Raw genomic sequence first — 16786 nt, 5'->3', positions numbered from 1 at the left:
TAGGAATGATAGTAGAACGAATTGGACATTATTACTGTATGTACCTATATGATTACATGACCTATGTAATTCTACATCTTGTACAACCACAAGAATGAGAAGTTATACTCCATTTATATATGATGTGTCAAAATGCACTCTACCATCATGTATAACTAATTAGAACAAATTTTTAAAAAGAAGGGAGAAGAATAACTTACAGATACGTTTCAGGGCACTAGATTTGTCTATTGTCATACGTAGCTTTATAGCACATACTAAAAAATGCTTATGTTCATATGAAATGCTTAATTCCTCCTCAACAGGATATATGCTCCAGAGTTTAGCCCACTTAGTGCACTCAGACACTAACCCAGGACTTCTGGACAGTAATTCTTCAGATCCAGGTGTGCTGTTCATGGTGCAGCAACGTGAGACTGAAAAAAAAATTATTTATGTGCAATGTACTTAGTATGCATTGATGAAGAAAAGTAGGTTTAAATACTAGATGAACTTCCAAAGGAAGGAAAATTTGGAAACAACTAAAGTAATCATTGTTCCCTAGTACATAGATGGAGGATGATTGTTAGGCTATCTGACAACCTCCGATTTTGTTTCTGGGAAAATTTTCCTTGTCTCTGGTCTTCCTTCACTAGTGTTCCTGCCTTCATGGCCATATCTAAGATGTACTTAGTGAAGGATGGTCTTTATGAAGAGTGAGTAGCTTTGGCAGCCTGTTTCTTGTTAATAGCTTTGGCAGCCAAGTTTCTTGCAACTTGGAGATCTAGTTGCTAGAAAGTGCCTTACAGATAGAAAACTCACAGCCTAAGTCAGCTGACCATTGGGATATCTTTGACAATGTACTTCCACCATTTGCATCTTGTGTCTTTGCATTAAATACAGTTAAATCTTGCCTAGATGTGGTATTCTGAGACTTCCTGACTTCTTAACCATTTACCTTTGCCTTACCTCTTCTCTTGGCCCTTGATTTAATGATCTTATTCTGAATCACTCTTTTCTTTTCTCATGCTAGAAAGTGAGTCCACTTTATTTGGTGTCATAGCATTTTCTATGAATAAATATTAAAATAGTACTAATTATTATCTTGGTTTTTATTCTCATTTTCCATCTAAGACTATGAACTCTAATGGAAAAGGGACTTTGGTTTTGTTTACCGTTGTAGTCAACAGGACTTAAAATTGTAATTACTTCAGACATTTTTCACCTAATAAATGAATGCAGTTTGTGGGGGCAGGGGTGGGGGTGTTGTAGAATTCTTTTTTTAGCCAGTTATTTTTAGAGTGATTGACAACCTAATAGCAACAAATATCTGTAACAACAAGAGTATGGTCTCTGATTATCTTTTTCCACTGGAAAGATCTAGGAGTCCTTGGAGAAATTGTTTATTTTAAGTCTGTCAGGGAAATATGAGGTGATTTTAGAAGATCTTGGCCAACAGAAACCTCAGAGGATATGGGGACCAGTTTGAATTGGCCAGAGATGGAACAATGAGCATTAGTAAGGATAGTAACTGCAGTGGTTTAAATCTATGGTTTTATAATGACACTTAAAACAACAACAACAACAAACAAAACCAACTGGTTACTGTTGAAGGATGCTAATAAATTTATTAACTTTGAAAACTGATAGAGGGACAAATCAAGCACTAATCATGCCTTTCTTATAGGAACTGTACAGCTTGTACCCAGGTTAGTAAATGAGGGAAAACTTTTCATTATACAGGTATTATAGGTCATAAGTAAGAAGAAATGACGGGCTACTCTTTTTTTTTTTTTTTTTTTAACTATCCCCATTGAAGTAATGAATCTAGGTCTTGAAAATAGAGATAAGCAGATATTTGTGTCCCTCTTTTCCACAACTTACCAAGTAGCCATATTTCAGGTACTTAGGAGCCATGTGTGGCTAGTGGCTATTATACTGGATAGCATGGCTCTTGATCTAACTACCACATGCAGAAACCTATTTTATGGGCAAGAAGGATACAGATAGAAAATCTAAATTCTGGTATATTCTATAGGACAAACAATCCAGTTTCTTCAAGGAAAGAAAGAATTTGAAGATTAAAAGAAACATGGAGTTGGAGGGTAGGGGAGTAGCTCAGTGGTAGATAACCTGCTTTGCATGCATAAGGTCCAGAGTTTCATCCAAGGCGCTCACAGAGAAAGACACATACACAGAGGCACAGACAGACTTGGAGACAATCTGTTATGATGTGTGAATTGTGAACTTTATAAACTTTAAAACAGGTTATAACATATTCAATACAATTAAAAACTTGAATACTGCCTGGTTGTTTGATATTGGACAAAGAATCAAATTACTGTCAATTTTTTTTAGAAGTGATAATGGTATCATAATTGGTTTGTTTTGTTTGTACTGGGGATTGAACCCAGGGGTGCTTAACCACTGAGCCATATCCTCAGGCCTTTGGTGATTTTTATTTAGAGACTGGGTCTCACTGAGTTGCTCAGGGCTTTGCTAAGTTGCTGAGGCTAGCTTTGAACTCACAATCCTGTCTGAGCTTCCCAGGCTGCTGGGATTATAGGTGTGTGCCACCATGACTGGCTTCATGATTGTTTTTTTTTTTTTTAAGTCTTCATCTTCTAGAGATGTGTTGAAATATTTACAAATAAAATGACATATCTGGCATTAGCTTCCTAATTTATATGAACTGGAAAGAGAAATAACAGAAGCATTGCCATTTTATTACAGTATTTATTTCTGAAAGGAGAGTGGTGGTGAGGGGGCTGAGTAGGGTGTGTGTGTGTGTGTGTGTGTGTGTGTATATGTGTGTGTGTATACCTCCAACTCCTTTTTTTTGTTAAAGTAGTTTCCTCTCCTGGTGTTTGTTTCTATGAATATTCATTCAGTAGTGCATTCCTTTACTAAATTTCAGCATAAAAAGTTAAGATTATTCAAATTCAGAGTATAAAGAGACTAAAACACTACTTCTTTGGTACTGGGGATTGATCCCAGAACCTTGCATGTGAGCACTCTACTGCTGAGTATATCCCCAACTCATTTTAATTTTTTGTATTGAGACAGGATCTTTCCAAGTTTCCCAGACTGGCTTTGAACTTGATCCTTTTGCCTCAGCCCTTCAAGTAGCTGGGATTGTAGACATGCACCATCACCCTTGGCTACTAAAATACCTTTTTTTTTTTTTATTGGTTGTTCAAAACATTACAGTGCTCTTGACATATCATATTTCATACATTTGATTCAAGTGTAAAAATACTTATTTTAACAGCACTTTCTTTTCTATCATTGTTCATTGAGTATGTGTGTATTATTGGGGTTTTTTTTTTTTTTAATCTTTTAGTGATTCATTTTATCATTATGGCTAAATTCAAAGTCAGGTCCACATTTTGAATCACTTATTTAAGATTCATAACAAAATTCACACATACTTCTCTTATCTGTTTGACTCTACCTTTCATTCTTTTGAGAACAACGCACAAGAAATGGCTTAGTAATTTCAGCTGGTTGAGAAGGAGGAAGGAATATTAAAACAGATGTTTGCTTTCTATTCTGCTTCCAGCCTAAAACATTCAGGACCACATATGACAGTATCTGTCATTTGAGGCCACTAGACTCTAATGCAAGAATCCAGTTCTATTTCCATGAGCTGACTATTGACCTGTAGTAATCTTCAGTTTCTGGCAGCCTGGTCTGGATTTGAACCAATGACCTTGAGATGAAAGGCCCCGGATAACTCAGTTGGTCCCCAGCTCTCACAGTTTTCTTACTTAAGCAAATGGAGTCCAAAACAAGATGCTTAGTAACTCCCTTCACAAAGAGGCACAAATAAAGAACCTTTTTTTTTAATTACAAGTTTTGAAAGAAAAGGAAGGGCCATACTTTGTCTATTTTTTAGTGATTGAAAATGACCTCAGCCTTCCCTAAAGTCTCTTACCATTTTGTACCTTTTTTACAAGTTAAAACTAAATTCTGTTGTCATTCAGTTCATATTGAATTCATGCTGTGTTGTTCTTGTTTGTCTTTGATTAGTGTAAAACATGTAACATAGTCATCTCATATAGGTCACAGTACATGGAACATTCTGTGCATGAGTTTATTAACAAATGTCTGTTAATTGTATGAGTGAAATTTATTTTTTAATTAAAGAAATACATTCATTGCAATTGTTGTAATAGAAAAGTACAGAAACTTACCTCAATGAAAATGGTAATAATATAGCCTATCAGAAATGATTTATTTAAAAATTGAATATTTGAATATAGGACAGAATCTAGACAGTATGCTCCATGGCACTGGGATGAAATCAGACTCTGACCAGAAGAAGTCAGAAAATGGAGTGACATTAGCACCAGAGGATACCTTGCCTTTTTTAAAGTGCTATTGCTCAGGACACTGCCCAGATGATGCTATTAATAACACATGCATGTAAGTATTTGGTGCTGTCCTTAAGAGTTTGGAAAAGTGCATCTAATGCTGTTTTAAAAAATAGTTAAAATTGAGTTTTTTTTCTTTATATATAATATCTTTCAAAGAGCCAAATTTTCTTGTTTTGAATATAGGAACATTGTTCTTACTAAGTGATTGATGATTGTTTTATTAGAGCTATACCATAATATAGCTTTTTAAAGGAGATAAAAGAAATATAGTATTTGTCTAACATTTTAATGATCTTTTTTATTATAAAATTAATGATACTCATTGTAGAAAACTGTTTCTTTTTTAGTAGATTACCAAAAAGAAACCAAATAATTTTACCCATGACTTCCTGCTTCTTAATTGGTTGAAATATTTTATAGATATGTAAGAATGATATTCAATCCATATCACTTTCTTACTTAATTTTATGTTAATTGTTCAGTATGTTTATATATGATCTTGTAATTCCATTCCATATTTTTGGGGGAGCATTGAAGAATTGACTTGCTGGACAAAGTAAAAATGTCCTGAACAACTGTTTCATTAGTCTTATTAATGGTCTCCCTGTTATATAGGTAATAAGTAAGGTCATGTTTTGTACTTCCCTAATAATCATATGCTCTTTGAGCAGACTAGATATAATGCATAAAACTTGACCCATGAAATCTTGAAATCATATGATAGTTCATTTTAGATTTGCCATCAGTTCTCCAGTGGTAGTTGACTTAATCATAGTAATCTACATGTAGACCACTTCCCAATTTACATCTTCTTGGGAATTTTGTTTGTAAGGGAATGCTCTATTCTATGTTAACAAATAATTTTTTTTGCCAAACTCTATGTCTGTGGTACCTCCCTGATAGGATGGGCTATAATTTGTTAGTGGCTTAGTAACCCAGTGTAAAACTGATCATCAATTTTAACAGAAGTTTACACCACACATACCATCTTCTCAATAGAAAAGGAAGAAATGAAGAATTCTGCACTGGGGATGTAGCTCAGTTGGTAGAGTGTTTTCCTCGAATGAGAACATTTTCATTAAATAAAAATTTATTTCTGTAAATTTCTTGAAAATTAAACTATTCAAAAATTCTTCCAGTGTTCCTATCACATTTAGTAAGAAAAATGCCTTTCAGAATCTTTGTCCATCTGTTCTTCCTGTATACACTTTTCTTTGTCCTTGAGTCTGTTTGTAGTTTTACAGAAAAGCTTTTTATTTATTTTCATGCATAGTTTAAAAATGCTGAAATATTAGCAGTAAAAAAGAGGTTTTAAGTATATTTCTGAAAGATTAACACTTTTATAGAATTTTATACATCAGGTTTCTGTGATCCCATGACTGAGAAGTTACATGACAATGCACATTTAGAGGACTTGTTTGGCAGAAATCCTTTTCTGCTTGACATAGGGTTCTCATTTACCCCTTTAGATTATAGTTCAGACATAACTTTCATTTGTCTTAAAGTCTATTTTGTTCTGCTAATAAATCACATGTGAATATAATCCCGATTCAGAAACAGAATACTAAGGGCTAAGAGTATCTGTTCACATTCAAACTCAGATTTCATTAGGATTTTATGATTTGGAGTTAAATGGTTTTTTTGTTTTTCTCTTAGAACTAATGGTCATTGCTTTGCCATCATAGAAGAAGATGATCAGGGAGAAACCACATTAGCTTCAGGATGTATGAAATATGAAGGATCTGATTTTCAGTGCAAGGTAAGATCTAATTGGAAATCCTGAAATAAAAAAGGACAGGGCTATGTGAACAGCATTAGGTCTTTTAGAAGAGTACCTGTGTTCCACATTGCTCTGTGTTCACATTATCAAATATATTGGAGGAAACGTACCTTTTACTTTAAGTAACATGATTGTGCTAATTGAAGTTCCAGATTATTTTTAAGGTTTTAAATAATAGTTTGTAATAACTGCAAAAGTGATATTGTTATACTTATTTGTATATTGTAAAGCTTATTGAAAAGACCTTACAATTTGGGGCATGGTGGCACAACCTGTAATCCCAGCTACTCAAGAGGCTGAGGCAGAAGGATTGCAAATTCAAGGCCAGACTTGGCAACTTAGCAAGATCCTGTCTTAAAAAACAAAAAACAAAAAAGAAGAAGAGTTGGGAATAGGTCTGGGTGGTAGAGTGCGCCTGGGTTCAATTCCCACTACAAAACAGAATGGGAATCTTAGAACAATGGGCAATAACCTTTGTTCCCCCAAAACAGCTTAGAAATGTTTAATCTTTGTGAGGAAGTGTCAGGATACTTTTAAGAGCAGTGGCCAAAGAATCAGGATCGGTAATTGAGTGGTAGACATCTTTGGTTATGAACCTAATCTAATCTCTTCAAGATTTTATATGGTAATTTCCCAAGAGATCCTGCCAGTGTTCTTGAAAAACATTTCCAGATAATTTTAATTTTAACTAAACAGATTGAACTGTTAGTATACAATTTTAAGTCTCAGCTATGGCAGAAAATTATTTATATTATATAGAAATTTGCAGAATTGCTAGAAATCTTCAATGTTATATCTTTCTACTTGTCAGTTAATGCTTAGAATCATCCATTTGGCAAATGACTGCAAATCTGTCAACTTTTGATTCTTTGGACCATAGAGAACAGCTCTAATCCTTCCTCAAGATGATGGCCCTTAACTATGTAAAGAAAGAAAGTTTTTTCATGCTACTTTCCTCCCTCTGTCTTTGCCTAGTGAAAATAATAGTTCACTGTGACCTCCTCAACTGCTTGTATAATCAGCTTTAGAACTAGATTCACTAGTCTCACTGTCATATGCAGAATTGTGGTCTTACCAGGAAACAACAACAACAAAAAAGGCAGAGAATAAATAATCCCTTTTTCTTCTTCTAAATACAGTCAAATCTCATGTTAGATGTTTGGCCATCACACCATATTCTTGAGACATTAATCTTCTGTCAGCTAAAAGCACCATGCCATGCTGCTGAGCCACACCTCTTCCACTCTTTACTGGTGGTATTTGTTTCTTGAACACAAATAAGTTAGATGGGAAAATTTTGAGTTTTACTATATATTTATTACATACTTGCCAGTTTTGAATTTCACTGTATAGGAATTAATCCTGTTCTCCGGATTTGAAACATGTTAATTTAGTTATTATAGTTTTATGATATTAGCATATTACCAACCATTCATACTACATATTTTTTAATCGCTTAAAAAGATTGATGAAGGAGCTGTAGTTAAAGCACCGAGCCCAATGGTAGTATCAAGTGTCCTGCAGTTTCCTAAATTAGATTTCTTCCAAACTGAATTCACCATAGAAGTTAGTTACTAAACTTGACAATATGCATCTAAACCCATGGTAGTTCTTAATAGCTGTGACAGTTTTGTCAAGGAGCTTATTTTCTCATCCACAAAAGACTTGTTAAAAGGATCAAATGAAATACCGTAGCACAATTGGCACATAGTAGGGGCCTAATAAATGTTAGTCTTTGCCACCCTGATTATCTTAGCAGTCTTCAGACTATATTACCCATATCCCTAGGTACACACAGACTGTGTTATATAAAAGTAACTTGGGCACATGGATAGTTGCAAGGGAATCAGGTTGCAAATCCTAAACATTCTTAGGCCCTGAAGCTCAAAACTGCTGTGCCTGAAAACAGAGCTTCTCAAGCCATTTTTCTTTTCCTTCTTCCCTTTCACAGTCACCCTTCTCCTTGTTAACCAAAGCTAGATATAAAACCTCAAGATTCTACGGGCTGGGGATGTGGCTCAAGCGGTAGCGCGCTCTCCTGGCATGCGTGCGGCCAGGGTTCGGTCCTCAGCACCACATACAAACAAAGATGTTGTGTCCGCCGAAAGCTAAAAAATAAATATTAAAATATTCTCTCCCTCTCCCTCTCCCTCCCTCTCTCTCTCTCTCTCTCTTTAAAAAAAAATAATAAAACCTCAAGATTCTAAACAGTGCTATGATTATAAATGAAAGCATCCATGTAGAGAACACAAGAAAATCAAATACATTTACATTTCAGGTGGTTTTTAAATTTTTTGCTCTCAGCCAAATTGCTATATCATTGAAAGTAATTTTTGATGATAGGATCATTACTTTGGAAGGACTTTAAAGAATTATGGGATAGTGGTATAACAAATTGCTTCCATTATCATCTTTTTGTTAATGTGAACAAAATTTCTTAGAGCTAATAAAAAAGAAAAATAGGAGTAAAATTAATGCTGAATCTTCTCATTGTTGTTAGAGCTAATAAAAAAGAAATATAGTAAAATTAATGCTGACTCTTCTCATTGTTGTAGTAATTTTATTCATGAATTCATAAACTACTATTTTGAAAACCCTAACCATCTCATTAAGAAATGCCTCTTTAAATTTTCTCACATTAACATTTTAATAAAGATTGTAGTGTATCTTTTTCCCTCCATAATGCAAGCCCTCTATCACTGAGCCATATATACCCTTAGCCCTAGATTTTAGTATATCTTATTTTGATCAGTTTGATAACTGATAATTACAGTAATGAACTAGGATGTTTTAAGTCTTAAAAACACACAGTAACAGAAATAGAAGAATTTATATATACTTATTTTGATGTGAAGAATTATGTACTAAAATACATAACATTAAGGCATAATTATTGTGAAAAAATATTTCAAGGAAATAGAAGTTCCAGTATAAAATTTCAAGTTGTTAATAGAAGCATTTGCCAGGTGCAATAGTGCATGCTTATAATTCCAGCAGTTGGGAGCAGAGGATTGCGAGTTTAAAGCCAGCCTCAGCAAAAGTGACGCGCTAAGAGACTCAGTGAGACCCTGTCTCTAAGTAAAATACAAAATAGGGCTGGGGATGTGACTCAGTGGTCAAGTGCCCCCGAGTTCAATCCCTTGTACTAAATAAATAGATAGATAGATAGATAGATGGATTTGTTGCCAAGAGTTAATAAGTGGGATGGCATCAAATTAAAGAGCTTCTGTACAGCAAGGGAAACAATTAAAATTGTGAAGAGAGAATCTACAGAATGGGAGAAAATTTTTGCTAGCTACTTTTCTGACAGAAGATTAAGATCCAGAATAAAGAACTCAAAAACTTATTACACACATACACAAATAACCCAATTAATAAATGGGCAAATGAACTAGACAGACAACTTCTCAAAAGAAGAAACACAATGAACATATGAAAAAATGTTCAACACATGCTTAGCAATTAGGAAAATGTTAATCGAAACTACACTGAGATTTCATCTCACTCTAGTCTTAATGACAGCCATTAAGAATTCAAACAATAATAAATGCTGGAGAGGATGTAAAGGAAAAGAAGGGAGGGAGGAGAAGAGGGAAAAGAAAATACTGGTGAATGACAGTGACCAGACAAATTGTATTGTTATATGGTATGCATCCATAATAACCAGTCCAACCATTATGTATAACTGTAATGCACCAATAAAAAATAATAAGAAAAAGGCATTTGTTTAAAGAATTTTTTTACTCCATCTGCTATTAGTTTTGTTTATTTATTTTTATGTGGTACTGAGGATCAAACCTGTGCCTCACATCTGCTAGGCAAGTGCTCTACCACTGAGCCACAACTCCAAGCCCCCATTTGTTCTTTTTTTTAAAGATGATAATGGGTATCACATTGCTATATGTTATTTAGATTCTACTGAATAAAGAACGAAGTAACATTTCTATTTTAAAGTATTGTTTTCAGTAAGACAGAAATTATTAATATATTGTTTGTAGCTTTTAAATTTGTGGTAAAAAATTCTAGATGTAGTCTAAAAATATGAGGAATACATTGTTTTAAAAAACTTGTTTAGCAAGACTGAGGATGTAAGTAAGTGGTAGAAAGCTTGTCTAACAAATATGAGGTCATGGGTTCAATCCTAGTACTGCAGAAAAATAAAAATTTGTTTAGGATCCACACATGTAAAAAGATTTGACCAGCACTTATCTAACTTTCTATATATCTTGGTAAACATCACTTTATTAACCTAGTACCAAACCCCAAGAAGAACAGCTTTTAGTCTCACCCTAAACCTTCCTCACAGTGGTTGCATTGCCAAAGTGTGGATCAAAATAAATACAAGTGATTTTTGCCATGCTTTTAATTTCTTCCTGCCAAGCTTCAATCTCCATTGGTATATCTAGCTTGTTCTTCGTCTTCCTATACAATGAATTCTTTCTCATGAACCTCATTTTCTTGTCCATTTCTTTTAACTTGACTTCATTTCTTTCCTCATGTACTATCTCTGGCCCATGCAAATGAAATACGTTTTCTTAAGTTAGAACCTTCCGCTTCATAAATGCCAAGTGACTTTTTCCCCATAAGAATTTTTATTCTCCACGTGTCTGAAATTACAGATTGACTTGGGTGGAGGGAGGACGAAGGCAGTGCAGGAAAGGGAAAAAGTTCTGTCACTCCAGCTTCACTGCCCAGACAATTGTGGCCAAAGATGTAGTTCAGTGCTAGAGTGCTTGCCTAGCTTGTGAGGTCCTGGGTATAATCCCAGCATCACAGAAGGAAAGGTAGTAATCTGGGCAACCCTGACTTTTGCCCACCCAGGTTGTTAACCTGTGTAAGATAAATGTGAAGTGAGTCTGATGTTGCTTATTTTTGGTGAAGCCTATCTGGTATTCCAGAATAAGCCCAAGATTCTTTGGCTTATTCCAAAATTTCATCTGAGATTTATGTCAGGCTCACCTTAAGAAGAACTAATTCATTAAATATTTACTGTTTGCATTCTTATCCAGAGAAAATGAAAGCCTAAGGAGAAGTTAGATGTTCAAGGTCACAACATGAACAACTGGCAAGGCTCAGATTTAAATGATTCCAAAGCCCTTGTTTTTTTCCATGATACTATGCTGCCTTCAATCTGTTGGCAAAGTCTTTCTTTCGCTTTTAAAGAAAAGTAATGACATTTAGCTATCTTGTTTCTAGAGCACCTTATTTCCAAACTCTTTTAAGTAATACTTGTCTTTCAGCTATCTCACAACTGTTTCATCTTCCTGGAATATAACTCACTAGATTAGAAGATGTGAACTCATGTAGAATAGAAAAACATCATAAGATCTCTTTATTCCTCTGGGATATCAGTTCCCACTACCTGGTATTTGGTCTGTCTTCTTCATGCCTGTATTCAGCCTTAATAGAGAGGACACAAACAGCAGTGGAGGAATCGTACATCTTTGTCCTTCATTTTCCAATTCATTGCTTGGTGGGCTTTCCCCCTGTACTTCCAAAGAAGCCCTTTTTTCCCATGACTAGAGTCTTTTTCTCTGTTGGTTTTCTGATTTATTAGGGATACCTTTCTTTTCTGGATGGTGGTCTCATAAACTCTCAGAAGTATTGTGTCTGTATTTTGCCCTTTCCCTCACCTGCATAGTTTAGCTTGCCTCCACATCTTTCTAGTTCATTAATTGTTAGATGCAGAATCTGTATCTTTTACTACATGGCCACCTCTCTTAACCAGTCTATTCTTTGCACTAGGACCCCCTCCACATTTTAGTCTGATCTTAAGTCTCATTCAAGTCTGAGTACTACTAAGATCATATTTTCCATACTAGTTTATGGTTATATTAAAATTTATTACCTATGTTTTCTAGGAAAAGACATCATGAACTTAATTACTTTTTACCAAAAACAACTGAATGGTAATTTATTAAAATTGGGGCTGGGGATGTGGCTCAAGTGGTGGCGCTCGCCTGGCATGCGTGTGGCCTGGGTTCGATCCTCAGCACCACATACAAAACAAAGATGTTGTGTCCGCTGAAAAAAACGAAAAAATAAATATTTAAAAAAAAAATAGTCCATTGTTTGGTAGGAAAACACTGGAACTTTTTGTCCATCTGTAATTAAGTTTTAGTCTAATGTTCTAATATACCATCCATACATATGTTCTCCTTAAGGAAAATCATTTTATAATCTTCACACATTTTAATTTTTCAGTAATATTTATTTTTACATATAAAATTTGCAGATCCTTTTCACTCACTAAATGAGAAATTGTATTTTATCAGTACTAAAAATAAGTTTAATGTATCAAATCATTTCTAATATTACCATTATTTTTTCTCTAGGATTCACCAAAAGCCCAGCTTCGCCGTACAATAGAATGTTGTCGGACCAATTTATGTAACCAGTATTTACAACCTACACTGCCCCCTGTTGTTATAGGTAGGTTATCCTGGAAAAGTCAGAGCATGAGTCTCTGTAAAATATTTTTTTCTGATTTTAACAATAACCAGATTACAATATTAAAACTATAAAATCACACTGTAAATTATGTTTTCCTTTTAATAAGATGTGATTGAAAGATACTCTGGTCACTTAATGTTTACTTTTCATTGTCAGGTCCATTTTTTGATGGCAGCATTCGATGGCTGGTTGTTCTCATTTCCATGGCTGTTTGCATAATTGCTATGATCATCTTCTCCAGCTGCTTTTGTTACAAGTAAGGAGATAACCTATTTGATGCAAAATATTCTGTTAAATAGTAGATATCAACAGTTGTTTTTAAAACCAGTAAGCAGAAACTACTGACTGCTGTATGCAATTCAGAAACTATTAATTTGTATTCTCTGGTTATATCATCTTAATTTTAACTAGATTATAGTTTCTTTAAGAGGTAAGAGGGTTTTACTACCAATCAATTAATTGAACACAATTTTATACTTCTGTGATTTTCTTGTTTGCAGAATAGTGAGATTTGTCTCTATTATACTTCAAGAAATGTGCAAATACCAGAAACTGGGCATTTAGGCTTCCTTCACAATTTTTATTTTAGCAGCGGGGCGGGGGGGGGGGGGTGTGCTGGGGCCTTGAACATGCAAGTACTCTACCAACTGAGCTATATCGCCAGCCCTTCCTTCACAATTTTAAGCAAAATATTACAGAGAACTCCATGACTGCTTTGTTTATTTAGCTTTTGAACTTCATGTTTTATTTTTATCTACTTGAAGATACATTACTTATCAGTTGTATAAGATTAGTAATTTGGGATATTTATTCATGTTTAGCTGGACTTGAACAAGTCAGTTTGCTGTTCATAGCAAGCCATAAAAGGATAAAATTAAAAAGAGGTCTTTTAGCATATTAAGGTTCATCTTTATTATGTGTCTCATTAACCTTTTGTTTTCACTGTTTTCTGGTGACCTGTTTCAGTTAATCTAGATAAATCTCCAAATTTATTCTTAAATTTATATTCATAACAAGACCCTCAAAATCAATCTTCTCTAAAACCTCTTAAACTATCACCATTCTCCATTCTGGATTAATTATCATTTTGTACTGTTTTGCCAGTTCCTTATACTTTCCTCTGGCATAGAATTTCTCATTCGCTTTTGTAGCTCCTTTAATCCTTAACACTGGTTAGATCTATGATTCTACCCCTTACACTTAGTACTTTCACCTTAAATCTTTTTACATTCACAAATATTCACTTACTTATCATAAGTATCTGGCTAAAGTCTGCCTTTCCTATTGAATAGGAATCTCAAGGACAACAGAGATTACCTGTCCATTAATATTGATGGCCAACTAAGCTGTTTAAATTGTTGCTTCTCCGTTGAATTATTATGGATGAAAATGGTGAATCAGCATATCCCCCCCATGCTTGCCACACAGTACTCAGTAACTTTTGTTGGTGTTTACCAGCCATCCTTTGGCCCAGAATGCTGCTTGGGAAACAGTATCACTGATTAATTTATGAGATATAAAGCCTACTGGTAGCTTGATAATGGGTCATTCATCTTCACTCCTATTAGAGGACTCCTGGTCCCATAGTAGTTCAATAATAAAAATAAGCAATTTTGAAACTATAGTAACAGTAGCAAAAAAAAAAAATTGTCAAGTAATATTTCATTTAATAAGAATATAAACACTAATTGTATGCCTAATGAAGATGCTGTTGATCAGCTTTAAAGTGATTAAAAATAAGAAAAATTGTCATCCATGTTTATTTTTTATAATTTCCAGCACTTTTAATTTATTTAACTCTAAATTTTAAATTCAAGTTTTCATCTGATATCCTATTACTTTTTTACTTAAATTCATTGAATGAATATTTATAATATGATCAGAATGTTTTAAGATAAAATAAAAATCATGCCAAATATGTGATACAAAATATAAAACAAAAACAGTGAAATGAGAACATATTCAATCAAATTTCAACAGTGTTAAGAAGTAACAGTGGTAAAACAGTAATTCTGCCAACTGCAAAAGAGATACAGGGTTTCACAACAGGTAGTATAGAAACATTTGTAGATCATGAGCATTTAAAATAAATTCTACAACTGAGAATGGCTTTACTTCCCTGGTGATGGCAGGCCTACAAAAATCAATTGACAAAAACATCACTCAGAAATAACATGAAAATCAATTTCAGATGAATCTTTTTTAAAAAACTAGAAGAGGCCAGCAATATTGTTGGTATTGTATTACCCACAATAGTTGTTGTTAAAAAAAAAAAAAAAAAAAAAACTACTACCCCATTTATTATGCTAATGTATTCTAGGTACTGTGCTAAGCATTTTACATATATTATCTCCAGTAATTCTCACAGTCACCCAGAAACTTCCCTGTTAGGTTCATCTTCACATTTTTTTGTGAAAATATAAAGATTCAGAGATGTTAAATAACCTACTTGATACTACTGAATAATTAGCAGAGCAGGGATTCAAACTGCATGATCTCCTCCAACCCCTTTTATTTTAAATTTTGATACAAGATCTCATTAAGTTGCCCAGGTTAGCCTTGAACTAGCAGTCCTCCTGCCACATCCTCCCAAGTTGCTAGGATTACAGAAGTATGTTGCCATGCCTGCTTCAAACTGCATGATCTTTATCATTTTGCTATAATTGACCCTATCTTAGACTTAACAGAGACCAAAAACCACAAGCTTGCACAAGGAAGTACACAAGAGTGGTTACCAGAGACTGGGGAGAAGAAGGGAAGGGGTTTAGGGAGAAGATGGCTAGCTGTGGCATAATGTTACAGTAAGAGGGATAAATTATAGTGTTCTTCAGCACAGTAGGGTGAATATAATTGATAAAAATGCATTGTAATATATCAGAGTAATTAGAAAAGGATTTTAATGTACTCACCATACAGAAATGAGAGGTTAAGGTGATGGATATGCTAATTACCCTGATTTGATCATTTCGCAGTTTATTCAACAATCAAGACGTCACATAGCACTTTAAAATGTGATACAAAAAAAATTTGATACAAATTTTTGTATCAAACAAAAAATAAATTAGTAAAATAAAAAAAAGAAAAAACAAAGAAAAGAAAGGAACCATTTCACATCTATGATGAAGCCTGGAAAGAGAAATCAGATACCTGGCTTCCAGATGTGGAGACATCGATCACACACTATTAGTAGAGCAACACTGAGAAAGGCAGGCAGATAGGTTATGGGAGAAACTAATGGAGCTGAAACTGAGCTCTACTACCAAAAAGAAATTTGGTAGAGTTTTGAGTTGAAAACAGTAGGACAGGTATCTGGATCTAGGTCTCATTCTATACCTGAGAGAGGGTGCTAGTGAGATAGAGATGCTTCTCTTATCTTGCTCCTTTCTTCCCATCTCTTCAGAGTCCTCTTCAAAGTTCATTTCAAGTAAACACTCAACGTTTCCTCTGACAGAAAAGAGTCTGTGTTTCCAATCCGGATAGATCTACATTTTTCATGATTAAGGTTTCTGAGGATGTTGTTGGCTTAGGTGAGCAGCCCTTGGAAGCAAGGTCGCCAGAGTGTTCTAGAGGAGCTACCCAGTGCCACTTCTGCCATGCCTAAGTGCCATGGTTGTCACCTGATATCCATTTATTCTTGCCTGGAAGCTTCCTTTAACTTCTTACAGTACAGGTGTGCTAGTCATAAATTCTCTCGCCTTTTGTTGGGTGGAGAATTTTGGGTTGGCTTTTTGTTTCTTCCTCTCAGAGGTGTCACTTCATTGTCATTGCATAATTTATGACAAAATTCTTACCTTTGATCTATTGTATGTACATTTTTTTCATGGCCTCCTTTAAGATTTTATCTTTGGTTTTGTACAATTTGAACAGAATATGTTTAGGTGTGTGTGGTAATTTTGAGAGTTTATTTAATATGCTTTAAGTATCATGAAGCTTTTTTTGAATTTATGGTTTGATGTCTGTCTCTTCTTTTGAAATTGCAGTTATACATGTTTTAGATTATTTGATGTTGCCTCACAACCCTTTCATTTTTCAATTGTCGTTAGTTTTTTCTATTTGTATTTTACTTCAAGTAATTTCTATTTACCTATTTTCAAGTTTACTGATACCCCCCCCCCCGCCCCCCCCGCCTCAACTGTTTCCAGTCTACCAATGAACCCATCAAAGGAATGCTTCATCTCTGATACTATGCTTTGCT

General features: G+C 34.4%; 1 protein-coding gene across 3 annotated transcripts in view; it reads left to right on the top strand.

Annotated features, from left to right (window-relative positions):
• The window catches only part of Bmpr1a (bone morphogenetic protein receptor type 1A), a 129699-nt gene that overhangs the window by 96282 nt on the left and 16631 nt on the right, over positions 1-16786 (top strand). For all 3 annotated transcript variants that reach the window (XM_071611119.1, XM_027939950.3, XM_071611118.1), the window contains 4 exons: positions 4245-4407; positions 6015-6117; positions 12474-12570; positions 12748-12847. In XM_071611119.1, the coding sequence (XP_071467220.1) occupies positions 4245-4407; positions 6015-6117; positions 12474-12570; positions 12748-12847 (463 nt within the window). The remainder of the gene's footprint in view (positions 1-4244; positions 4408-6014; positions 6118-12473; positions 12571-12747; positions 12848-16786) is intronic.

The sequence above is a fragment of the Marmota flaviventris genome, chromosome 4 (genome assembly GCF_047511675.1).
Source record: "Marmota flaviventris isolate mMarFla1 chromosome 4, mMarFla1.hap1, whole genome shotgun sequence".
Classification (NCBI taxonomy): Eukaryota; Metazoa; Chordata; class Mammalia; order Rodentia; family Sciuridae; genus Marmota; species Marmota flaviventris.
Note: the sequence above shows the minus strand (reverse complement) of the source record. Positions and strands in the feature narration are given on the sequence as shown.